General features: G+C 39.8%; 1 protein-coding gene across 10 annotated transcripts in view; it reads right to left on the bottom strand.

Annotated features, from left to right (window-relative positions):
- Positions 1 to 24,261, bottom strand: part of ABI1 (abl interactor 1) — an 83,630-nt gene that overhangs the window by 13,388 nt on the left and 45,981 nt on the right. For 6 of the 10 annotated variants that reach the window (XM_065627792.1, XM_065627782.1, XM_065627786.1 and 3 more), the window contains exons 3-6: positions 17,527 to 17,703; positions 7,374 to 7,388; positions 6,554 to 6,654; positions 1,852 to 1,992 (exon numbers count right to left, since the gene is read on the bottom strand). In XM_065627792.1, coding sequence (XP_065483864.1) covers positions 1,852 to 1,992; positions 6,554 to 6,654; positions 7,374 to 7,388; positions 17,527 to 17,703 — 434 coding nt within the window. The remainder of the gene's footprint in view (positions 1 to 1,851; positions 1,993 to 6,553; positions 6,655 to 7,373; positions 7,389 to 17,526; positions 17,704 to 24,261) is intronic. The other 4 variants (XM_065627791.1, XM_065627787.1, XM_065627790.1 and 1 more) reach the window with 1 other exon arrangement.

The raw sequence follows: 24,261 nt of genomic DNA, 5'->3' as shown, positions 1-24,261 counted from the left end.
TGAGTTCATATCTAAACTGTAAGTAATTACTTAAGATTATTTATGCTGTTAGCTGAAGGAACACTTCCTCCACTCAGAGCAGAAGTTTAGACTGAGAACTTTTGAACTGACAACCACCATGATAAATCAATTCGGATGAGGTGTGGTGTGGATAATTTTCTGTGTATTTAACACTTCCCCCCTGCCCATGCACACACTTTTTATGTATGAGTTTGTTTCTGAGATAGTCTGAAAGGTAACACTACAGCCAGGTCACAATTTGTCTAAGTACCATTATATGATATGCAAATTAGAGGCCATCATTACAGATTTTTAGAGAACATACTTCCAGTGAACTACTGTAAAACATTTCTACACGTGCCTTTGGAGGTCATAATATTTCTTGTCATTGAAGGAGCTGAAAAAGAATCAAGGTTCAGGCAGAAGCTGTCCTTATTTTTATCCAAGAGCACTGCTTAGGCCAAGGCTTGAATTTACATGGATTAAATGGATAATATAAAGAGAAATAAGCATTCATGATATTTTGAAGTCAAAACACCACTTTAAGCCATCCATGCTAATTAAAGAGTACTCAGTGATGTTATAGTTTATTTACCATTCCTGGGTAGCTACAAATCAGTGCTGTCAAGACTCAAGACCAAATCATACAGATATATGTTAAGAAAATAACACTGTTACAAAAAAGAAAAATCAGTGACGCGAAATGGAAGCCAAGATAATTCCTTCAAAATTAGTGTTCTGTATGTTGAAGACCTTGATCTTGTCACCATGGTTGCAGCTGAATTTCTAACTGCAGTCTACATAAAATAAAATCTTGTGAGACGAGAGTAGGAAGCATTCACAGTAGCCAGCTAAATAGATTAACAAGATCTTGGTTGCAGCCAGATTTAGGAGTTATTACATTCTGACAGTATCTCATGATCAGCTGTGTCCAAAATACTCTCTCAAGCTCCATTAGTGACCTACTGTGTTTAACTGCCTACAGGAGCTTAAAAAAAAATTAAGAATGAAGTTCTCAAAAATAAGCTAACATTTACTTCTAACTATATTGAATTCTTTCATCTGTTTTTCCCCTGCAGTTTGAAGTCCATGATAAAAATCAAACTGAAAAAACTGAATTCACTCAAGAGGCTCAGACAAAGATCTAGCCTTGCAATTTGAGGAAAAAAAAATGACACTAAAAAAACCCGCAAACAACAAGGTACAATCTGAAATGCCCTTCTCACCCAAAACACACACTCCTCTTTCAAAGCCCTTAAGCACGTGGAAACAAGCGGTTGGTGCCAATACCTGCTCTGCGAATTGGTTTTATTTTCTACTTCTATTATCCTAGCACTGATTATGAGCATTAAGTTCTACTAAAAAGAAAGCAATCGGCTCTTTCAGACTACCTTAATCACGGCGTTTCTAATCAACAGAAATTTCCCTTTGCAATTAGTGGTCTTGAGAACAACAATAAAAACCTAAGTGTATTTTAGGCTAAGGTTAATAATGCAGTTTCAAACTCATTAGGACCCATCACTACCCTACCTTGCAACTGCATAAATTTTAAAGTTTTGCTTATTCTTGGGAAAGAAATACCATAGAACAAAATAAATTTATTATATAAAACAAGGCCTGTGGTTATGGAAGTTGCCAGGTACAATGATGCTTCTATAGAGTATGAAGACAGTTTTATGTGCTAGAGAAGTCAACAATACAGTCATGTTCCGTTAATGCGGAGTGGCAGAATAACTCACCTTTTGCCTCTCAACAAAAAGCCAACAGGCACAAAGCTGCAAAGCTTTTACATGATTTTAGTAAGCAAGAGCATGCCAGGCAGGAAAGAGTTACAGTGAGAAGACGCTCTACCTGTGTGTTCTTGGTCTCTGGTTCAAGGAAGCCGTCCTTCCCGGACTGTGCTGACTGCCCAGTCTGGCAGGACTGGTCATGTAATCGTTGGGGACTGTTGGCGGTTTGACCGGCTCCAGGGTTTTGTAAGGAGTATTTCGTCTGGTCAACAAAAAAAAGATTTGAAGACAGAGAGATAAAGGAGCAGAAGATCAAAAGGATAAATGAATGAAGTAGTGAAGCCATTTGTTTCCTTAAGTTTTCATAAGAGATCACTGCACAGTGACCCACATTACTGTATATTAAACAAGTTCCACCGGGCAGGGTAGACAGGTCACATTCAACTCTCTTAAGTGCTCTTATGTAGATCCATACAAGTTGGCCTACAGCACATAAAGTAGTTAAAAAAACCTGAAGTAAATTTACCACCCAAAATATATTATTTGAACTACATAACATACAATAGTTACATCTGCATAACATTCTGGAGTTACCTTTCAGTACAGTGTTTGTGAGAAGCTCTTCCACTGTAACAATATCGTATTTCCTCCCTTCCTCTCCATCCCCCCCAAATGCTTTCCAAAAGTATTCTTGGCTAAAGGTATTCAACTCACTGAGACAGGAGTCAGGCTGAAAGATTCACAGCTACATTTGCAATCACCAATGCTCTTCCTAGTAGCATCATTTCACACAGTAATCAAGCAACCTCATAGCACTTAGGCAGATCTTAAAGTGCCTTGGATGAGCTTCATTGTCTCCATTTTCCAGAGACTCCCATAGTCACCTAGCAGACTGCATCCAGTCAGAAATATAACACAGATCTTTCGAGATCTATTTACCAGACCCATTACTGCCTTAAGAACAGCATGTTTATTGTACTGAATTGCAGAGCTCTTCAGTTCTCACCAGTAGCTAAGAGATCCCTTGCAAGGCACAGAATGTGGCAATGCACCAGCTAAGCAAAACCAAAAATACTTAAGTATTGGCATTTAATAATTTCTTCAGTTACTGGTTTTAACTGAGCTGATAAGTTGCACAGCTTCCTGGTATTTTAAGAAACTTATTGACGTTTTTACAATATGGAATGCAACAGCACTAAATTTTAACTATAACATTCTATTATTAAAACCTCTAAAGGAGAGAAGTGGAAATACCATAATTGTTTGCATGCGCTGTAGTGTTTGTAAATTAGTTTGTCTATATAAAGAACTCCAGATGATTTTAATATGCACACCACCACCTATAGATCTGCCAAAAGAGATCAGTAATGGGAAAAATAAATATACTTTGTATTTCAGTCATAAGAGATAGAGCTCTAAATACCATCAAATAAAATTATAACTAAGGAAGATTTTAAATATGCTTCCAACAGAAATAACCTTGAAAATGTTTTAAGGTATTCTACCTTGGAAGGTCCTGGCAATACTATTACTCAGGTCTGTAGCATTTATTTTGCCTGGACAATTTAAAAACATTGTCAAAAGCAAACCCCCACTACATCCTCAGGTTCAGCCATGCCTCAGTTTCTCCTTGCTCTTCTCAGCTTCATTGAAGAACTCAAACTCTTAAGCACCAGAGAAGTCAAAACCAATTTCTTTCCATCACTCAAGTCCAATCCTTCCCTTTGCTTCTCTGCCAGCCCTAGAGAGGATAACCCTCCCTCCTGACACTGCCCAGTGCTCCCTGCCCCGCTGTCCCCCACGCTGCAGTGTGGCGTGATGCCCGTTGCCACCAAGGAGAGCCCAGGGAGCCCAAGGCCTTTGCTCTGCCCCAGCACCCTCAAGGCACAATGGCTACTCCCTCCATCCAGCTCCAGCAATTCACTCCTTCTCCTGTGATACTTCCACCCAGAGCATCCAAGCTTTTCCACAGTCTCTCCCGGGTCCAGTGAGGAGATACCTGCTTCCTGCAGCCCCTTTCCCTTTTCAGCCCACACGATTTCTGTGCAGGACTCCATCCCCACCATATTCCTTCAGTTAGTCCTGCCTCGGAGGGACAAGCTGCACAATAGGCAGCACATACTTAACGGCCCGTTGTTACACACCAAGCTCGTTCTGGTTTTACGTTTTCTGGATCAAAGGCAGAAGAGTAGTATCCTTGTGGTTTCTAGCAATTTTTTCTGCATCTATTAGGGAAACAGTCATGCCTATGATATTTCATGCTTTGGCAGAACACGGATGCTCAAGACAAGAGCTGTGCTTCCTGAACAAGAAGGGCAGATAGAAATCTCTGTTACCCACCCACATTATTCCTCCCCCTCAGCCAACTGCTGTCTCTTGTCAAGCTCATCTGGAAATGACGTTCAGCTGATTAATCCTTATCAGGCATCAGCTAAGGCAACCAAGCAGCTCTGTCTTGTTCAGGGGAGAGCATTAGAGAGAGGCAGCTCACCAGTGCATCAACACTGCTGTTTCAATAGTAAACGTCCAAGAGGACATGAAAGCGCTACCCAGCTTGCCAGGGCTGATAAACAACTCTTTCTCAGCTGGCATAAGAGACACAATTGGAATACTGATTGCATACCCTTGAGCAATGGGAATTTTCACAAAACATGCTGAGGAAACCTCCAGGGTAATTTCTCTGCAGAACATGAAACAAACGCTGCCATGGTGAAGCAGCAAAACACCAAATCAGGATTATAAATAAATAAATAAATAAATAAACCACTAGTCTTTGACAAAAGGAGTCGCTGCTTCTAATTTTCCTTGACTACTGCTGCCGGTCCCCCATCCTGTTCCATCTCTTCACTCCTCATTTTTCCAGCTCACCTTCTCTCTCAGACAACATACCTGAGCCAACACAACGTGGCGGATAGACTCGATCCCCCCACAGCCAAACCGGCAGCAGTTTGGCCCAGGCTCCAGAGGAGGGAAGGGCCTGAGCCACGGCCAGGCCAAGAACTCCTTCCAGGAGACCCACAGGGAAGCAGAACGGCACACTGAACGTTGGTGGCTTGTGGGCACAGGGAGTCTTGTGCAGACTTTTCCTACTGTATGCAATTTGACTACGAGTCATCCACCTTATTCTATAAATATGACAGCCTGCATGAGCCCACTCTGAGCTCTCTCTGCTAAATAAGGGAGCTGTATGACAATGGTTTTACTACTCACAGGTCAGTGTATGAGCCCAATTCAAGTTCAATATAGCAATCATTTAGCTTAAGTAGATGCATACTAGATGTAATGAATTATTTAGAGATGTAAGGTTGTATGATTTTCAATATACTCTTTGCTTCATGTTACTTAGCTGGATTTGCTAAAATTTTAAGCTGTAAAGTTCTGCTCATATTTACCAAAAGCAACTACAAACTACACTGAACACTTATAAGATAAGGCCTATTTTGCACTTCGCTGAGAAGAAAGTATTTATTCAGACAAAACAGTATCTGCAAGGCTATGGACCATAAACAATGTCTACAGCTGAACAAAACACAGGCTCATGTGGAATCAGAGAAAAGAGATCCAATGAGAAGCAAGAAGATCCAAAGTGAAATATTGCTATTGGACTGAATCATGGTATGAATGGCCTGTAAAGATACAAAAGTTTGTAGTTTTCTACGCTCAGAGGGACCTCTGCACAGGTACCCAGCTTGAGCCAGCCCTTCTGCTATTCTACTCTATTGCATTTTTTATTTTCTAAGAATTTTGTCTCCTGAAAGTCTGCTCTGCATATGATTACCAGGCCTTGCCTGAAAGTTTGCCTCTGGAGTTCTAAAATACAGACTCTGGAGCGAACGTGCCTGAAAGTTTGTTTCATGAACGGGTATGGGCACCTGGAGAGAAGGTCAGCAGCATTCGGCTTGGCATATTTCCTCCATGCAGTAAATAATAGAGTGAACCTGCCACCGAACTCTTCTAAGTCGCACTTCTCTTAAGAAATCTAAACATTGTTCTGCAGTAAGCAGAACCCTAAATTACTGCCCCCAACACACAACCATACCACAGCTTTACAGTGCCTCAGTCTCCCCCCCAACAGCATAAAGGAAAGACAGAGTGACAAACAGGTAAGACGGGCTTGTTTAGGATGCCTTTTGGAAGCTGTTGCACAGTTGGACATACAAAACCATATATGGCACCTGCTCTGAGTTTCTCAAGCATTGTTTTGCTCTCTAGCAACAAAACTACTTGCTGGCACGTGAAGATAAGCAGATTTCATTACCCACAGGTCCACAGCAGCAAAATAGATGCTACAGCAGGGAACTCTGCTCACAGAAGCACTTGGGAATAGCAAAATCCTTCCTCATTTAGGCATAAAAATAGAAGTGCACAAGCCTGAGAGAATCAATGTTGCCAATGTGTTCACAATGCCACTAATTTTGCTTAGATAATGCAACAGATATGGCACCAGACACTTCATACCTCTTATAATACTGAAAAATGAGTAGACAAGAACTTTAACAATAAAGCCTCTCCCCCACTGAAGTTAAAACCTCATTGATATTCTTTTGTGTCATTAAGGATTTCTCCCCCAAAATTGGGAATAACAACCACCCCCTCATTTACCCATATGTACAATAAATCCTTCCGCCATGAAAAAAACATTCTTTCAAAAGGTCATAATGAAAATAAGAGTTAATGCAACTGAAAGGGTTTATACAGAAAAGGTAATTATGTTTTTTGCTTAAGAAAATCAGAATTGCCATCTATCCACGTATTTAAGAAACACCAACACTGGCACAATTAAAACTATTACCCAGGCGGGACCAAGTAGTCTTTATTCTTACCCCAGAGTTCCCCGGCCTGACATGGGAGGACTTGGTGGTTTTTGTGTAGGCGGATTTGTTCTTGACAAGGTGCCAGTTCTTGCAGGCTGGTTATTTCCATGCTGAAATAAGGGAAAACATGATTTTATAACAGAGCAGCTCTATTATTGACAGCTTTTTTTTTTTTTAAGTGTAAGAATATGAAGTGAGAATTCCCAGACAGCTGTCAAACAGCAAGTTTTCAGCTACACGCAAGACAAACACCAGTAAATACAGAGAGCCTAAATACAAGCTTAATGTTATTTTTGCTATTAATTTACAACAGACATCAGAAAGGTAGGAAATTGACAGGTTCGTGCACAAATCTTATATCCTCTTTTCTTTAAAGGGAAGCCACATTTCTGTTCATCTCCATTTGGTTATTAATAATTTAAATCAAACTTTAACGCTGACAGTACAATACAGTCAGCATGGGCCAGAATTTCTCAATTTGCCCCTGCTATTTGACTAGCAGAGTCATTCAGGTTGTCTGGGAAGTCTCCTGCAAAAAAATGTAAGTGAGGGGAATGAAGGCATCTACTGAATTCAGAGCAAAGCACTACATGTGTTAGAGAAATTAATGTATCTATGTATAAATGCAGATGTCAATGTATTGCAGATATATTGACACACTGTAAACACTGTAAATTAAAAAAATCAACTAGAGCATTTTTAATCTAAATATCCTATGGAAAGCAGAGGAGAGATAAGAGAGCGCTAGTTTTCAGTTTTAATGGCTCTGCAGCCCCTACTATCAGTCACATGAGGCACTGTGGGTCAAAGGAGAAATAACACTTCTTACCTTGGCTTTTAGCCACTTAACGTTGGCAAAAAAAGGGGGGAAAAAGGTAGAAATTAATGGCAGATCCATCACAACTGATAGGACAGGTTAAACTACAGATTATCACATTTCAAAAAAGCATTTCTATCTACTGATAATTAGCTGCACCCCAGTACGCTAACAGAGATTTTAACAGCTCACTTCGTCATTGAGAGTTCTGTGTCTAAGTAACCACAGGAAAACCGCCTGTGTCAAAATTAAATTTAGCTAAGCTTTGCCAGATTTGTTTGCCAGGCTTGTCATGGGCAATAAACGGTTGAAAAGCACTTTGCTGACCATTCAAGCCCAAACCCAAATCAATGCTATTTCAATGGCAACATACACTTAAGAATTTGTTCACAAAACCAGTTTCAGCTATATGATGCAGAATAGACTTGCCTGTTGTTTTGACACTTAACCTTCATTTGCTGTGAAGAATTCTTAGCAGCTGCATCGAATGATAAATAAAGAAAAGGGCTTTCTCAAACAGGATGAGCAGCAGCGCCTTTCACCTCTGGCTTATTGATTGAAATATGACTCAAGCCAGCACAGTGCTGGCTGCTCAAAGCTATGTTGGTAGTGCTCTGATGATTGTTACTCTGAAATTTTAGATCTTAGAATCAAGTCATATAATGACTCCGCCATATCATTTTGACACGCTTTGTAATTGCAGAGGGAAAAAAAAAGAAAAAAAAATTGGCATCATAAGGAAAGTGAATGTAAAACTTTAAATAAATTCAAGTTCTCTAATTTTATTCAGGGGGGAGGACTCAGGATTTTTAATGGGGAAAAGGATTAGTTTCACTGACTTAAAAAAAAAAACCAAAAAAAAACAACGAACCAACCCCAAGCAAACACAAAACCCCAAAACATAAAATAGTCCAAACGCTTTTTTTGAGGTTGTTTGGAAATAAACTGTCACATCCAGAACAAGCCTTCTAATGCACAGGTTTTCAAACTGTGGTTTGCACCTTCTCCTCTTCCAAGACACTAATACCAGTTTAAGGGTCTCAGAAAAACTCAGAAAAATAATTAAAACATGCTATACAGCAATGTGCATCTGTGAGATTTCTGACAGGGTCTGCAAAACCACTGAAAAACAGCTGGAGTTTAATAAATCAAAAGAGGTTGAAAGCCACTGCCCTTAAGTTATTCATATTACAAGAACAGAAACAAAAAACCTGCTCCAAAATTCAAATTTAAAAGTTTAGCTGTGGTAAGTTTGAAGGTTTTGGGCAGAGGTTCATCAGCAGAGTGGTAGAACTAAGGCATTTAAACCATGCTGTCCACACATACTCATTTCATGGATAAGCATGAAGGTTCAGTTTCCAGGATGCCAGGGTAGTCTCCCAAGTATTGTATTTTTAAAACAGGCCTTTAGCAATGGAACTTGCTTTACCCTCTCACAGGAATATGTGACCCTTGCCCTTACTTCACCAGTTGCCAAGGGCAATGGCATAATACAAGGAATTTGTTAAAAGAGACCAAAAAGCAAAACTCTTGGTTTTGTCCCTCCCTAGCAGCCATAGGTAGAAACCTTTTAAAGGCTTAAAAGGAAGGGTGGCATGCGTCCCTACCCAGCCTCTACTACTAAATACAAAAATACAAAACCCAAAATACCCAAAATACAAAACCCCTCAAAAATACAAAACCCAAAAGCTTCCTCTCTTTCCTTATGCAGCATCACCCAGCACTTCCAGTGAGTCTTCCACCTCCTCCCTAATCACTGTTACATTCTGCCTCTGCTGCAGCAACACGAATATCAACATCTAGGAATGATTCAGGAATCTTCATCTTATTTCAAACCTTTCTACTGCTAAGTATTGTTTAACATACTGAACATGTATCCAAAGTCTGAGAGCTCTTTACCTTTCTTCCTGTCTCTCTACCACTATATCAGGTGAGCTTCATCTCTTTTGCTACCAGTTAAACAACATGCAGACAGATGTACACATTTCTTTACTGTGCAGAATTACTAACTGCTGTCACACTGCTTTCTAGAAGTAAAAAGCTCTGTACATGTCCTCTCTGTTACTGTCAATACAAACAAGGGTCATACGGGCAGGAAAACACAGAAGGAAGGAACACAAATGGAACAGGGATCCTTATGGGAGAGGAACTCCTGATCCAAAAGACAGAAGTAAAGGAGGAAAGAGAATGAATCGAAGCAAGATGAACCATATGGCTATTTAATCACAGTTAATAACCTAGTTAGCTAGGAGGAGACATCTTCTTGTATTTATTGGCTGAGCTTATGAGGTCAACCTTGCTGCATTTCTTGGTCTGAAAACTGAACATAATGCTTTCTAAGCAATTAAAAAAATTGCTCGGAACTGGGAGCAGTTTAGGCAGCAGGGTCTAGACATTTTAGGAAAAATGGGAAAAGAGAGAAAAAAAAAAAGGTACATGTTTAATGCAAGTTTGAGCATCTCTACAAAAGCCTCTATGCCAGCCAGCCAGTTGGCAGAACATGACCATCACCAACTGCTTGATCGGTACCGAGAAGGTCAGAGTCAGGAAGGAAGGAAACGCAGGGTGTGAAGAAGCGAAGCAGCAGCAGTGTGCATAAGGTTCACAGCTTGAAGAGGGAAGAGACTGTTCTGAGAGGGATCTATAAAATAAGAGATAGGAGGTGCAAAAGGAAAAAAGCTTGGTCAAATGAAGAGCAGCACTGGGGACTCCCATAGAAGCTGTAAGGAGCACGACTCCCTTCTCCTCCCGCTAGCTGTATTACTGGACATGCAGGGGACAGTTTTCAGTCAGATACCGGCATCCTGGATGACATATACATCCGAACAAAAACACAGTGTGTAGGCTTGCTCTGGGGATGCTTGTGATGCAGAGGCAGAGAACTAGACAGATCAGGTTGTTCCCAGAAACAAGACAGCATGGTAAGCAGCAGTATTGGTTGGGGTTTCTTGCAAGCATCAGAGCAGAGAGATGTTTTAAAGAAGCAAGCAGAACGATTTTGCCTTTCCAGGGAAAACCTGCCAAGCATGTGACAGTCCCGGATAATTTTGTGACAACCCTTAAAACTTTAAGAGAATGAAACCACAGTCTCAGGTTCAAGAAGTAGGAGTCAACCTTGCTGCACTTCCAAAAGATCACAGCTAGGGCAGCGGCACATCTGATGGGTTCTGACAGTGTGGGAGAGCAGGTCGGCCAAGGACGAAGAGCCAGCATTGGGCTGGAAAGGAGTAATGCAGTTAAGACAATTGCCAAAACAGGTGTTTGCAACAGCCATGCAAGGCATTTATCACAGCCAAAAGTAAGGCTGATTCTGTAACCGATGCCAGGAATTCAGAGCACCTGGACGGAGAACTTTAGCTGTGGGTTTGGACAGGACAAGCAATGTCTTGGGACAGTCAAGCATTGACTCTAAGTACCAAGTAAGAGGCTTACTTGCTTAAGGCAACTATTTCAGCAGTTCCGGCATGCTCAGTTCTGGTGTACTAAACAGTACAAAAAGACCTGCCAACAGAGGGAGTGCTGCAGGTGTCGGTAAAAGGGGCCAAAGGGACGAGACCAAGCACAGCATGAAAGGGTAGGGTGTGACGCAATCAGAACTATCTATTGGTGGCCAAAGGGTGTCCAGAGATTGGAGGGACTCTGCTGGCTGGCCTCAGGAGGCAGCCATCTAACTAACTGGTTTTAATAATTTCCGTGCCAAGTAACAAGTCATAGGGGAACATTAGTCATGATTCAGGGAACTAGAAAGCTATTATTTGAGCTAGGAACTGTGTTCAGAAAAGTAGGGTGAAGGACATTACACACAACTCGGTAAGCAAATGTATCTAACACAAAAGGCCACTTGCACACATGAGCAAAATCCTTATCACGCTGACATCCAGCAAGTTTTTCCTGCACACTTCAGCTGTGAACTCGCCAATTTCAGACTGCAGGCACAAATCTCCGTGCAGGTTGGTTGTACTGCCCCTGCTATATGTCACTCACTACTTCTCTGACTGCTGAATTTAAAGAGCCAATTTCACACTATATCCTGCCATACCTGGGATCACTGAAAGTCGTCTTTAAAGACCATCCAATATAAATGCTGACCAATGGAAACAAAGGTTTAAAACTGTGCTAGTCTAATCTGCATTAACAGTAAGTGCCTGACAAACTCACAACTTCAATATGTGTGCTCTGTAGAAGCAATAACCACCCTTAGATCCGTTACCTTTGACCAGTAATCACAGTCATCAACCACAATAGAAAAAAACCATGACTGCTTTTGATGACTCTCTAGTTAACCTTACCTTTTACTTAAAAAGGTATTTCCTGTATTAGTCAAGTGAGAATTACCTGAGACATCCCTACAGAAAGGCAGCAGGCCTTAAGACCTTTTAAAGTGCTATTACGGATCTAGGGCTAGGAAAATCCATTGCCCCACAGGCACCCTCGGATTTTTGCACAAGGTTGCCTCCTGTCACATCAGTGGAACATCTGGAGTACCACAAGATGCCACAGTCAGAGAAGGAGAGGCAGCTGGAAGGGCACTTGTACATGGAGGTATGGGATGCCTGAGGAAAAGATACAGTAAAGCACCAAGTCTAGAACATGGTTTCCTTACATAAATCAAGATAAGTAATCAAAGATGTTTTTCAGAAGGCAGACTGTACGTGGGTGTCAGACACTCTGGGTAACATGCTTCTGCCACTAGTTCTGTGCAGTTTTAAAGAAATCATTCCTTTGTCTCAATTTCCTTATTAGAATGGGTCAGCAGCCTTTTTTAATTCTTTATTTCTTTATAGTCTATTGCAAGGCAGATTATTTTGAGAAAATTTAGGTTCCAAATCAATATTTCTTTCAAAATTGAACATGAGTAGGTAAGTCCCCCTTCAGTGTATTTTTACCTTTATCTTTTAACTGTGACCTCTCCCAGTATTACTTGCAACCTAGTAATTACATTGTCTTCTCTTAACAGTAACCAGCTGAAGCTTGTCAGTATTGCTTCCCTTTTTTTTCTTGTTTCCAAACTAAGCAGGCAAAATTTTTCATGTCACATTTGACCTTAAAACGTTTTAACATATTAAACTGCTATTAACATATAAAAAACCCACTAATACTGTAGCCATGTTCAGAGAAAGATACCTAGATTCCTGCCTTTAAATACTTCAAGCTTTTTGAATTCTTTGAGTTGGTAGCTTTGAATCTAACTACAATAAAATAAGGTTAATGTAAAAAAAAAATCAAAATTAGAAAATAAAGAGACCTCTTAGTTTTCTTTGCAAGCAGAAAGGCTTGAAACCTCCATTTTATCAGGTGACAGTACACACACTTCCAAGTGCCCTATGAAAAGCACAGTGTCAACACTCACAACAGAGTCATTAGAATTGCCAACGGGATGAGTTACTTCTTCCCCCAGAGAATCTTTTTTTTTTACCCTAGAGCAATATTTACTGTTTGGCCATGACCCCAGAGGGATGATGTGACATTAATGCAATTGGCAATATAACATCTTTCAAAGCATAAGTGTCTGGTAGAGGCTAATACAGAGACAAAGGCAGCAGAGGCTCAGGTTCAGGATCCCCATCTCACTTTGTTTTTATTACAGTGAATTATTTAAAAGTTAATACTCAAGTGGCTAACACATAAAAGGCCTTATCCTATAGGAGCAGCAGGCATGATTCTACCCTCACATCAGCACCTCATCTGCACTTTTGTTTTGCGCTGACACAGATGTAAGCGTGAGGACTGCAGGTGAGCAGAGCAGGCTGAGAAGTGTAACACTGAGAAGTGTAACACTGTGAGAGCAAGGCTCTCTTCTCTAAGCTTAGTTTTTGCTAAGTTTTGGTCCAATCCCTACTTTAAGGGAGTCATTCCATTTGCTCCAGAAAGATTTCTGAATGCTTAACTCCTGCTTGACTTCCTGAGCTAGAAAGCTTCTTACAGTTTTAATGCACTGAAATGCAAGTGTGACAAAATTCCTAATTTTTTCTCAAAACGAAGCTGAAAAGTGATCAATCTTCATATACAATTTGGTTTTGAAAAACTCTTAGTCCCATAAAACAAACTCAATCCAATTACAGCTATTAGGCATTTCAATTTAGCATGTATTCAACGTTTTATCTGCCTTTACCATAAGGCATCATTTCAATTTCCTACTTAGATGCCATTTTACAAATTGCTGTCATTCCACCTGCCTCCTATTAAAAAAAAAAAAATTGTAACAAATTCAAAGGCCAACTTCAGGTCTTTTAAGGCAGCTTCCAAGCTTCCTCCTCCTTCTCCCCCCTCTTAAACTGAGGATTTTCTGTATGAGTAATTGTATTTGACCTATTTATTTGCTGGCACACTACTGTTGTTTTTTTTTCGTTTCACAAAGGAAGGGGAAGAGAAGGAAGGAAATGTTAAAGTAGCCTCTGCCTAATAATTTTAAACCAAGCTGTACACAGGAAGGTAGGTTCTCACATCATGACGGTTACTCTTCTTTACCAAGAATGACTTCACCTACATTCCCCTCTCCCCAGATGGTGACAGCTGAGCAATGATTTAACAGACCAGCAAAAACTGCTTGCCTGTGTGTTTCTTGGAGCCATCTACGTGAAATATTTCTGTTGCAAGGGAAAGCCTTCTCACTAGCAAACCACCTTTATTGTATAGCTCTCCTGATTTTGACTGATGCTAGCCTTGGCTTCATAGGCACGAATATATATATATATATATATATATATATATTTTTTTTTTTTTTTTTTTTAAAAAGCAAAAAAAAAGAAAAAAGAAAAAAGCAACTTTACTCCTTTTGGAGACTTTATGTGTATCTGCCCCTGCAAAGGGAAGAGGCAGGGAGCGGGGCAGCTGGGACTGCCATGGAGCTTTCAGGCCAAAGGAGAAAGCACCTCTGTGATCCTAGGATGCTCTTAAAAAAGCATTTCTACCAAGAAGCTGCTGGAGATGAAGCAGCATTGCCTTCCAAGGAGGTGTCTCCCATCAGAGAGGAAACCTGCTAAGGAGAGCAGCCACTTGCTATCACTGCCACCCTCATCACCTGTCCCCACAACTGCTGCATGTGAGACAGAGGGGCCACGTATAGCCCTTCCTCATGGCCCAGGCGTTTGCTTTTGCATCCCCTTTGCACAGCCAGGAGAAGCATCAGAGACACACAAAGAAAACGAGCTGAGTGTGCACAGGAGGCGTTAATGCATTAGCTCAGATGGGAGATGTACAGGGGAAGACAGGATTTACTCTGAGAATTACCCATCTTTCTATTTATTATTAATTCTGTGAGACACTAATTTTATTTACACTTTTTATATAAAACCATTCAGGATGGCTCCTTAAAATATACCGCATATTTTAATGATATTTTTCCTAGGATCAGTATTTGATGAAATAAATAGAAGCAGAAACAGCCGGTATCTTTGATTCATCTTTCTTATATTTTTCCTCTCTGTATCTTTATCAAATCCTTCACCAGAACACAACACAGAATACCATTAACAGCAATAATTTGCCATCTACAGATTTTGAAGTGTTGCATACTTTTTATTTAATACTTAAATGTCAATGAACATGTTGTACTGTATTTTACTGACAGTTGCCACAGCGGAAGACATTCAAGGACCTGCAATCTTAGTCAAATTGACAACTGCTCTAGACAGAACTCAAACTTCTTTTCCTCTAGAAAACCATGGTTTCTAAGGCCTTATTGGAAATGTTGCTGTCCAACTTGGGGTGAAATCTTTGGTCAAGAAAATACAACTTAAGAGTCTTAAGCATCTTCTAAGACCATCCTGGACAAGATGAATTTTGTAATTCAATTTATTAGAATCATAGAATCATTTCAGTTGGAAGAGACCCTCAGGATCATCGAGTCCAACCATAACCTAACTCTAGCACTAAACCATGTCCTTAAGAACCTCGTCTAAACGCCTTTTAAACACCTCCACAGATGATGACTCCACCACTTCCCTGGGCAGCCTGTTTCCAATGCCTGATGACCCTTTCCATGAAGAATTTTTTTCTAATATCCAATCTAAACCTTCCCTGGCACAACTTGAGGCCATTTCCTCTTGCCCTGTTATATGTTTACCCTATACTGTATGTTCAAGAGACAACTCAGATTCTCAGTGTTATCTGTCATCTGTGCTGACTTCCAACAGGACCTCATCCAGTTTCTTAAGTTGTTGTGGTTTGATTTTCTTATAACAGCACTAGCTACATCTAGGTTTGCAGACAAAGCAAGCTACTTCCTTCAGTGCTACAATGGCTAGAAACATCTAATTATGTCACTCACTACCTCAGCCCACTCTTCTCAACAGTGTGTCCAGTTAACGTCAACACTGGTGAAGGTGTCAAATGCATGATGACCAGCTTCAAGTATAGACCTGAGGCCTGGCTGGCAGCTTATTTCATTTGTGTAACAAGTTCATAGAAAATTTTCTATAGAACATACCAACATCCTTTTTCTACTCTGTGTTTCATGCCTTCCACAGTCGTAAAACAGACTCAGGCAAATCACTCAATAAAGAAACAATAGCCAGATATAATTTGTAGTTGACTTGTAATGAGTTGTTAATTTGGTTATTACTGGAAGGTATTTTACCTCTGAACAGACCAAGCTTTTAATATAAAATTAATACACTAGGTTCAAAAAACCTTTGCTAAAAATGTTGTGTAAAAGCTGCCTAGAAATAGGTAAGCAGCACCTCATTGCTACCCCCTAAACAAAAAAGGGTCACATTAATAAAGATCATTACTCCTAAAAGCAAATAGTCATATTAGAAAATACAACTGCTACACCTTAACAACTTTGGCATTTATGGATCAAGCAACCTGTTTTGAGCCCGCACAATACAAAGCATCAACTTCAGAGACTAACAGTAATTACTCTACTCTTAAAAAGTCTTCTGCAGCACTTAATCCCTGGAGCACTTAAATGCAGAAACCAATATCTTGACATTGAATTTGTGGATTCCTGTATTTGCTATTCATAGAGCTCTCTCTTCAAATGCAGAGAGTGTACTGAAAAATTACCACTTTCTCTAACCCCAGTGTTTCTCTTTACAGCCATTCAGGGCATGTCTTTCAGCCTTGTACATAGGATTGTGCTAACTCCACTCTTGCTTAAATTATTAGTGTAAAACAACCTTAAAGAGTTACAGGTTTAGCTACAGAAAAAACAAAACATCAGGTAGTCTGAAGTCACTACATTAATTCCTAGCCTAGAGCTGTCATGCTACAGAGGTGCTTTCTAACTTATGCTGGAATTAGACTCCTGTGGGCATTCAGAGGGTTACTATGAAGCAGGAGGTACCCTGGCACTCTTTTGTGTCAAGTAATTCTGAAAGATCTGTTCCTCAAGAGCTCAGCGATTCAGAGGGCACATGATGGGCTGCACAGCTGACTGACCAGAGCATATCAAGCTTTAGAGGATACATGGGGTTGAATAAAAGCTTTTTAATGCCATTCAAGGGAAGATTGTTGTGAACTGAATATACCTGGAAGGCCTGCTCTAGGGCGATACAAAGCTTTTTTTTTTTTTAAATCAAAATGTGTCCAGGGAGCAAAGAGTGTTCTATTAATTCACTTCAACTATGACCATTTCAAAGGAGGTAGACATTAATTTATGAAGGCTTTTGTTTAGAGAAAAGGAAAATGAGGCTGTACAGAAGCACAAATGGGAGTGAGACATCAAATGCCACTGAGATTTAAGTGCCAACTAGCTGATCCCCTTTCTACTGATCACCCTCCAAAAAAACCCCAACAATAAAGCCCACCCCGCTATCCACCTTCCCCATAAGAGATTACTTAATTTTTGTCAACAACAAAAGAAATAAGGGGAGTGGCAGAGACAATCAGAGGAGGAAGGAATGATAAAAAGTCATCATGGCTTTTTTGACAAGTCCTTAGCCCAAGATCACAAGCTATTATTTCCAGACACTGTGACTACCACTGACAAGTCACAAGGTTACGGCAAACATTGTTCAAAAAACCCTCACTGTAAAAAAAAAAAAAGAGAAAAGAAAAAAATTCCATTTTGTTACTAAAATATTTGCATGTGGGAGCATACTGAAACCATAATCCTTCCTACCATAAATGAAGTAAACATTTTAATGTCATTAACATTCTGCCCCAAGCCTATCTCCTGGTCTGTGTTACTTGGAGTCATCAAGTGTCCAGGTATTCTTACCTTCACGCCATGGCCAACATCATCCAGCACCGTGTAGTCTATAGGTTTTCGAATATACCTTACAGGACGTTCCATGTTCGCTGGTGCTATAATTTTGTGAGTTCTCGATGTGTTCTTATTGGTCGTCAAAATGCCTATCTCTCTGCGAGCGACTTTTTCTTTATGGATGTCCACAGTCTAGATTAAAAACAAGAAAGTACGGGTTTCTTTAGGCATTTGCTGCTTTCTTTACAGAGCTATCTACATGTTTAGGCTTCACTATGAAACAGAGTCTGAAGGACGTTAATGCTGCTGGAAGGATGCCAGTTTATTGATGAAATGAGTTTAATCTACATGAACATTGTTTGAAAATTACCCTTTAATGAAATAACCAACATTAATAACAAAATTACAATTATACATTACTACTTTGACACTCTAAAGACACTACGCAGATCAAGTACTTGCAGATTAACCCTCAACATTCTTATGACCGGCACTAGTAATAAATTACTCCAACTCCGCATCTGGGAAACCAGGACAGACAAGCTAAGCAATTTGCCTGCAGCCCCAGAGAGGGACTAAGCTTGGGAAGTCTGTGCAGTAATTTCTTTCAGCAAAGCCATCAGTGCATGGAAGAGCCTGCGCAGAGAAGAATTTATTTCAGCACTGAGGCTCATTTCAGTCATACTGTTTATAGCAACTTTACTAAAAGAAAAAAAATGAAGAGCCTTAAAGATGCAAGTAAAAGAATATCAAACATGTTGAGCTCCATCATTTTATTAGGAAATACCTAAATATAACCACTTCTTAAACCGTAGCTGAGGGAGACAAGTAGAAATCAAGCATCAGATGCCACAGAGAATCCCACCTTTAAGAAGCCTATTTCAAGATTCAGGGATTAAATTCGCCGGTTTAAGTACCTCCGGATCTCATTGCAGGAGATGGTATCTGACAAAAACCACCAGTTTAAGTGACTTTGAACAAAAAGTATCAAGCCATCACTTTCTCCACTAAAGACAATAATTCTCAGTCTGTAAGTATCAATTCCTCCTGGAGAGACTGTCAGAGAAACAGAGTCAAGGTTCACGAAGAAAGAAAAATCTTTGTTTGGGTACATCTCTAGAAATGGTCTCATCTAAAATGGACATTGTGATGTGCAAGGTTTTGTTTAGTGAAGCAGAGTCAAAGAGGAAGCACAAAATTACTTTATATTTAACTCTATTTCTATATGGAGCAAGATGAAAAAAAGGTAAGCATCCAGAAAACAACCATTTGTAGGTAAGCCAGCATTCAGTATTCAGAGTTCACGACGAAATGTCTTCAATTGAACTGTTTTTTTCATTAACTAGTACACACACTCAAATTAATCTTAAATTCTCCTGAGTAAGTCGAAAAAGAAATAAAATCCTCCTTAATGGCTTTGATACATGGCATTGCAGATTATGTGTGAAAACAAGTGGAGAAGCACCTAAAACAGTGATATCAAGCAAACTTGTTTTCACAGCTTAAAGCTACATAACAGACAACTTGTAACATTGGAAAAAGTTCTTTTACTTTAGAAGCGTGTGGAATCTTAATAGAAATAAGAGTTGTGGTTTTCCAGAGCAATGCAAGACGTTAAATGCATATGACTGCATTAGTTTATTTGGAATAAGTTAATTAAATATCTCAAAGCTTTGGAGCAAGATTTATTGTTCTAAATACTCATTCTCTGAAAAATCCCAAAGTCGGGAATAAAAAGCACCTTTCCAAACGAGACAATCCTATACATCAACCATTTACCACTACACCAGTATCAGATACCAGCCACTACCCCACATTTGCTCTGGCAGCCAGTTTCACAGAGTGAAGACTTAAGAACAAGACTACCCGTATTTCTTCAACTCCAGCTATTATTTGTTCTTTTCCTTTTAAGACTAAAATATACATATTAGTTTTGCCTTTTAGTTTGCTTTCAATGAGATCAAGAAACGTTATCTGGATGCTGTACTTACATGTTCTTAGATCACCTCTCTTCCAGTTCTTCCATACAACTTGAACCCTTTTGTCAAATGATAATACTATGTCTCAAACTATCTTAGAGAACTCTCTAATTATATGCAACTCTTCATGTTTTGTAATACATTAGCACTGCATAGGTGAAAAAACACTTTATAGTCACCTAAACAACACAGCAATATATTAATCTGAGGAGAACATCAATTTAAGGCATATACTGCAATGTTTTAAAAGAGTATTTTAAAATATTACTATGTCCCTTGAAATAAATCCATGCTTCTACTTCATTGTCATGAACAGAATCTGTTGCTACTAATAAATTCATTTTTTGTTCAGTGGATGGACAAAAATGCATCTTTATATGAAGAGTTCTCTTAATGTTGATGTCAAGATAAAAACCAACCGACCAACCAAAAAAACAAAGCCCTTCACAGTACAAAAAGATGCATCTTCTCCTAGCATGTAATCCATGAAGACTGACTTTTCCTCCCTGCTGTGAACAATGACAATTCCATAAACTACTAGAGCAGAGTATAAGAAATTCCAGGAACAGATGCTGTACCATACATGCTTTGGAAAATGACTTAAGAAGAATTTGTTGCAAGATAACTTAACAGAAAAACCCCTTATAACAGGAAAAGAGCATATATTAATTATATCAGACAGCTTATCCAAAATTAAATATAGAGCAGCAGTTTGTAAAGTCTTTCCACAGATTTCAGTACTGTAAACCAAGCGAAGAGAAGACTATCTGTAACACGGTGCAAGGCCAGCATCTTATGGTACCTACGTAAATCTTGAAAGGCACGCAGGCATGCCTGCACAAGAGACTGATTTGTTGTTCAAAGCAAATGAGACTGTAACTCTTACCACATCTGGGACACTGGAAAAGCGAGGTGGTATTTTGCCTCTGTGCAAAGCAGAGGCTCCCAGCATGTGCTTTGCTCAGAGCCATATGCTGCCCATCAGCTACTAGAGGACATCTTGCTTCAAGAAGAAATTATTTTTTCTAGATTTATAGACACTGCATGTTATTAATTGTTATGTGATCATTATACAATAGGAAGCACATAACAGTTATTAATTTTTGTATTTTATTTATATCTATTTGCTTGATGCTCAAGTTTATTGTTCACTCATAGGCAATGCTTTTCTCTTCCAAAAGAGAAAAAGCCCAAAACACAAGCAATTTTTAGCAGGATAGCATAACTATCCAGCCAGACAACAGTTAATACCTAAGAGACAAGCCACATATACCACATTAACAGCCAAACTAAACCACTCTCAAAGCTCTGGCCACACTTGGCACGTGCAGCTATGACTAAGTGTACGCTCCAATATGGTAACAAGACAGCTAAACAGTAGCTAGTGATTTTATTCACAAAACCTACTTTTAAATATTAAAGATGGAGAACAGCAAAGTATGGCAAAGTGGCTTGGCTTAACACAGGTAACAAGCACTAGCAAACAGACCAGCCTCAAGTACACTTGGCCTATGTTGAAACAAATACATAGCATAATTTAAAATTTCGGGAATAGGGATGGGATTCTCACTCCTAAGCAACATAATCCAGCAGGAAGTCGTCCAGCGCTATACTGATTTGGAGAAGAAGGAGAAGATAGCCCTTCCAAAAGCACAACATGTTTCCTTTGGGAAGCAAGTTTAAACTAAACCATCAAATAAATCCATCTGCCATTACAACTGGGTGCTATGGACCATACCAGCTAATCCCAGAAGCAAAGTTAAACTTGGAGGTTGAAGGAACTGTTAATGATTAGCTGCCTCCACTATCTGTCTGCTTCAAACCATATTAAAAAAAAAATTGATCAACAGGATGTAAAGTTAAAATTTAACTCTTTGCTTCCCCAGAAGTCATCTCAAGGCCAAGTGCAGCACAGCAATGATACAGCAAATACTTGTTCTTTTCTCCTCTTTGTGCTGCAGATACCAGTTTGCCTGTGTGCTACAGTGTGAAACCCCAGGACAACACTCTGCAAGAAATACAGACTGCAGTACATTCAGCAAGGCTAATTTGAACATATCTAAATTATTTTAACAAAGCCCACATATATAGGGATAATATTTTTTTTTTTTTAAAAAAAAGAAAAACTACGTCAAGCTTTGAGAATCTTTTTAGTCCTCAACCACTGCAACTCAAATTTATGAGCCAGGTCCTCACACAGCCACAGCTCCTCTCACTAAAAGCACACACAGCTGATGAAGAGCAGGGGAGGTAAAAAAAAAAAAAAGCTCCCTCAAATCAACTCAGCTAAGCAGGCACTGCCAACTTCAGGCTGTCCTGAAAGACAACTCACTACACTAATACCAGATTTACACCACGCAAACACCCTTTAGATTGGCATTACATTAACAGATACTCCAGAAGTGCTGTGCAGGAAAACTACTCTGCTCCTCCCCAGTTCCTCCAGAATGAGGCTGTGACAGCACAGACACTCACCTGGCAGCAGGGCCAGGACAAGCTGTGTGTGCTGCACAGCCACCTCACCAGCCAGCTGGAAAAAGCTGCCAGGTGTTTGGGAAGAGCGGAGTGATGCTTAGGGAAGAGAACAGCTGCCCAGTCCTCAACAGCAAAAATGGTGGCTATCGGGTAAAAACAGCAAACAAACAAAGCCCCCTAAAAGAGAGTCTAAGATACAGTGTTGGAAGCTACATATTAAAAAACAAAACACACCACACACCAAAACCACCACAACACCCAAAGGGAGAAGGAAAAAGGAGGAGGGGAAAAAAAACAAACAACAAACCACACACACAACAAAAAACAAACAAACAAACAACAAAACACCACCACCACCACACAATTTCACTCATGAATTTGAGGATTAGTGAAAAGTCACTTCAGGGGCATTTCCCTAATTTAAAAATCTAGCATCCAAAACATATTAGACATAAAACCTCCCAAAATTACACCACCATTTTTACTGACAGTTTTTCAGGCCATTTCATGCGATAGTTTTAAGAACTTTTATTTCCACATCATGAACATCCTTCAAACAAACGTCCTGTTCTGCACAGAGCTGCAAGTCAGTAACTTTTCAATTTGTCCCTAGGCTCACCCAGACAAGAAGGAACCAAAGTTCAAACTCCACAGGTTTCCACAAGCTGCTACTTTAGAGAAAATGAGGAGAAAAGGCAGGCCAAACAGCTTGTTATTAGCAACAGTCTTCTGTAATTTCAACATTGCTTCCTTTCAGTTTGCAGTTGAATATCAGGTTGAGTCTGTTACTAACCTTTTATTTCAAATAAGTAAAGCCCTGGTTACAGGGTAATCAGTGTTATACATATCTAAATGTTAGCAGAACAGATCAGAATTACTTCATACAAGAAGAAACAGAGACACAAGACACATCAGCCATGCATGCAGCATGACCTGTCACCACTTCCCACCCTCATTTTTCTAGCTTGCTTGGTGTAATTACACTTACTTGGTCTTGGCAACCTGTTCTGCACAAAGTTGGTGCTGGACTTCCCAAAAGTAATCTGTTCCCCGCCTCACGTACTGTATGCTGTTTTGGGCACCTCAATGCGAGAACAACAACAAACTACAAAAGCGTGTCCAGAGAAGGGTGACCAAAATGGTAAAAAGTCTTGAGGGCAAGACTTAGGAGGGGCGGCTGAGGTCACTTGGTTTGCTCAGCCTGGAGAAGAGAAGGCTGAGGGGTGGTGACTGCATCGCAGGCTGCAATGTCCTCATGGGGTCAGCGGAGGGGGAGATGCTGATCTCCTCTCTCTGGTGACCAGTGACAGGACACAAGGAAACGGAATGAAGCTGCATCAGGGGAAGTCCAGATTGGACATTAGGAAATGGTTCTTCACTGAGAAGATATTCGGCCACTGGAACAGGCTCCCAGGGAAGTGGTCAGGGCCCCAAGTTGGTCAGAATTCAAGGAACATCTGGATGACTCTCTTAGTCATATGGTTTAGTTTTAGGTAGTCCTGTAAGGAGCAAGGGCTTAGACTTGATGATCCTTATGGGTCCCTTCCAACTTGAGATGATTCTATGCTAAAGCCAGCATCATTGAAAGGCAAGTTAATGGAGAAAACAGTATTGTATTCATTTAATATCTGAGAGCAGTGAAGTTCCCTTAACCAAAAGGCATTGCTGGCAGTATAAGAGAAAACAATGGCGTAAGCAAAAATTTAAAAATTCTAGTCAAAGACAAGCCAATAGGATTTGATGTATCAAGTCAAGCTAGCAATCCACCAAATATAGTATCTTCTTCCAGCAGAAACTGTGCCTGGTGTTACATAAAATGTTGGGCAAAGACGCAGGTTTCAGATCAAACCCAGTCAATAAAACTATGCAATACATGCAACAGCGAGTGGTGCAGAGAAAGGAGTTTAGTTTCCTTCCTCGACCTCTGAGAAAACTGTCTGGATTCCAAGCTTACTTGTCTATGTTTTAATATGAAAGGTAAGATATGTTCTTCTACGTGTAAAAATAAGTCACAGCTTCAAATTTAGTTGCTCATAGCAGTAAAATACATAGATAGTTGAATGTTACAAACAGTATAACAAACACTAAACATCTTATAGTAAATACACATTTTCTATCAAGTACTACAAGCTCATACACTCAAACCATTTCTTGTACTGTTAACCAAAGGAAACATAACTTAAGAAACAAAACACTAAGGTGCTTTCAGCATCCCTTAACATAGAAAAAACAAACTAAAAAACCCCTCGCTCTTTGCAATTTGCTCCTGGATCCAGCTTTAATATTAGCCCTTATT

This window comes from Caloenas nicobarica, chromosome 2, assembly GCF_036013445.1.
Source record: "Caloenas nicobarica isolate bCalNic1 chromosome 2, bCalNic1.hap1, whole genome shotgun sequence".
Classification (NCBI taxonomy): Eukaryota; Metazoa; Chordata; class Aves; order Columbiformes; family Columbidae; genus Caloenas; species Caloenas nicobarica.
Note: the sequence above shows the minus strand (reverse complement) of the source record. Positions and strands in the feature narration are given on the sequence as shown.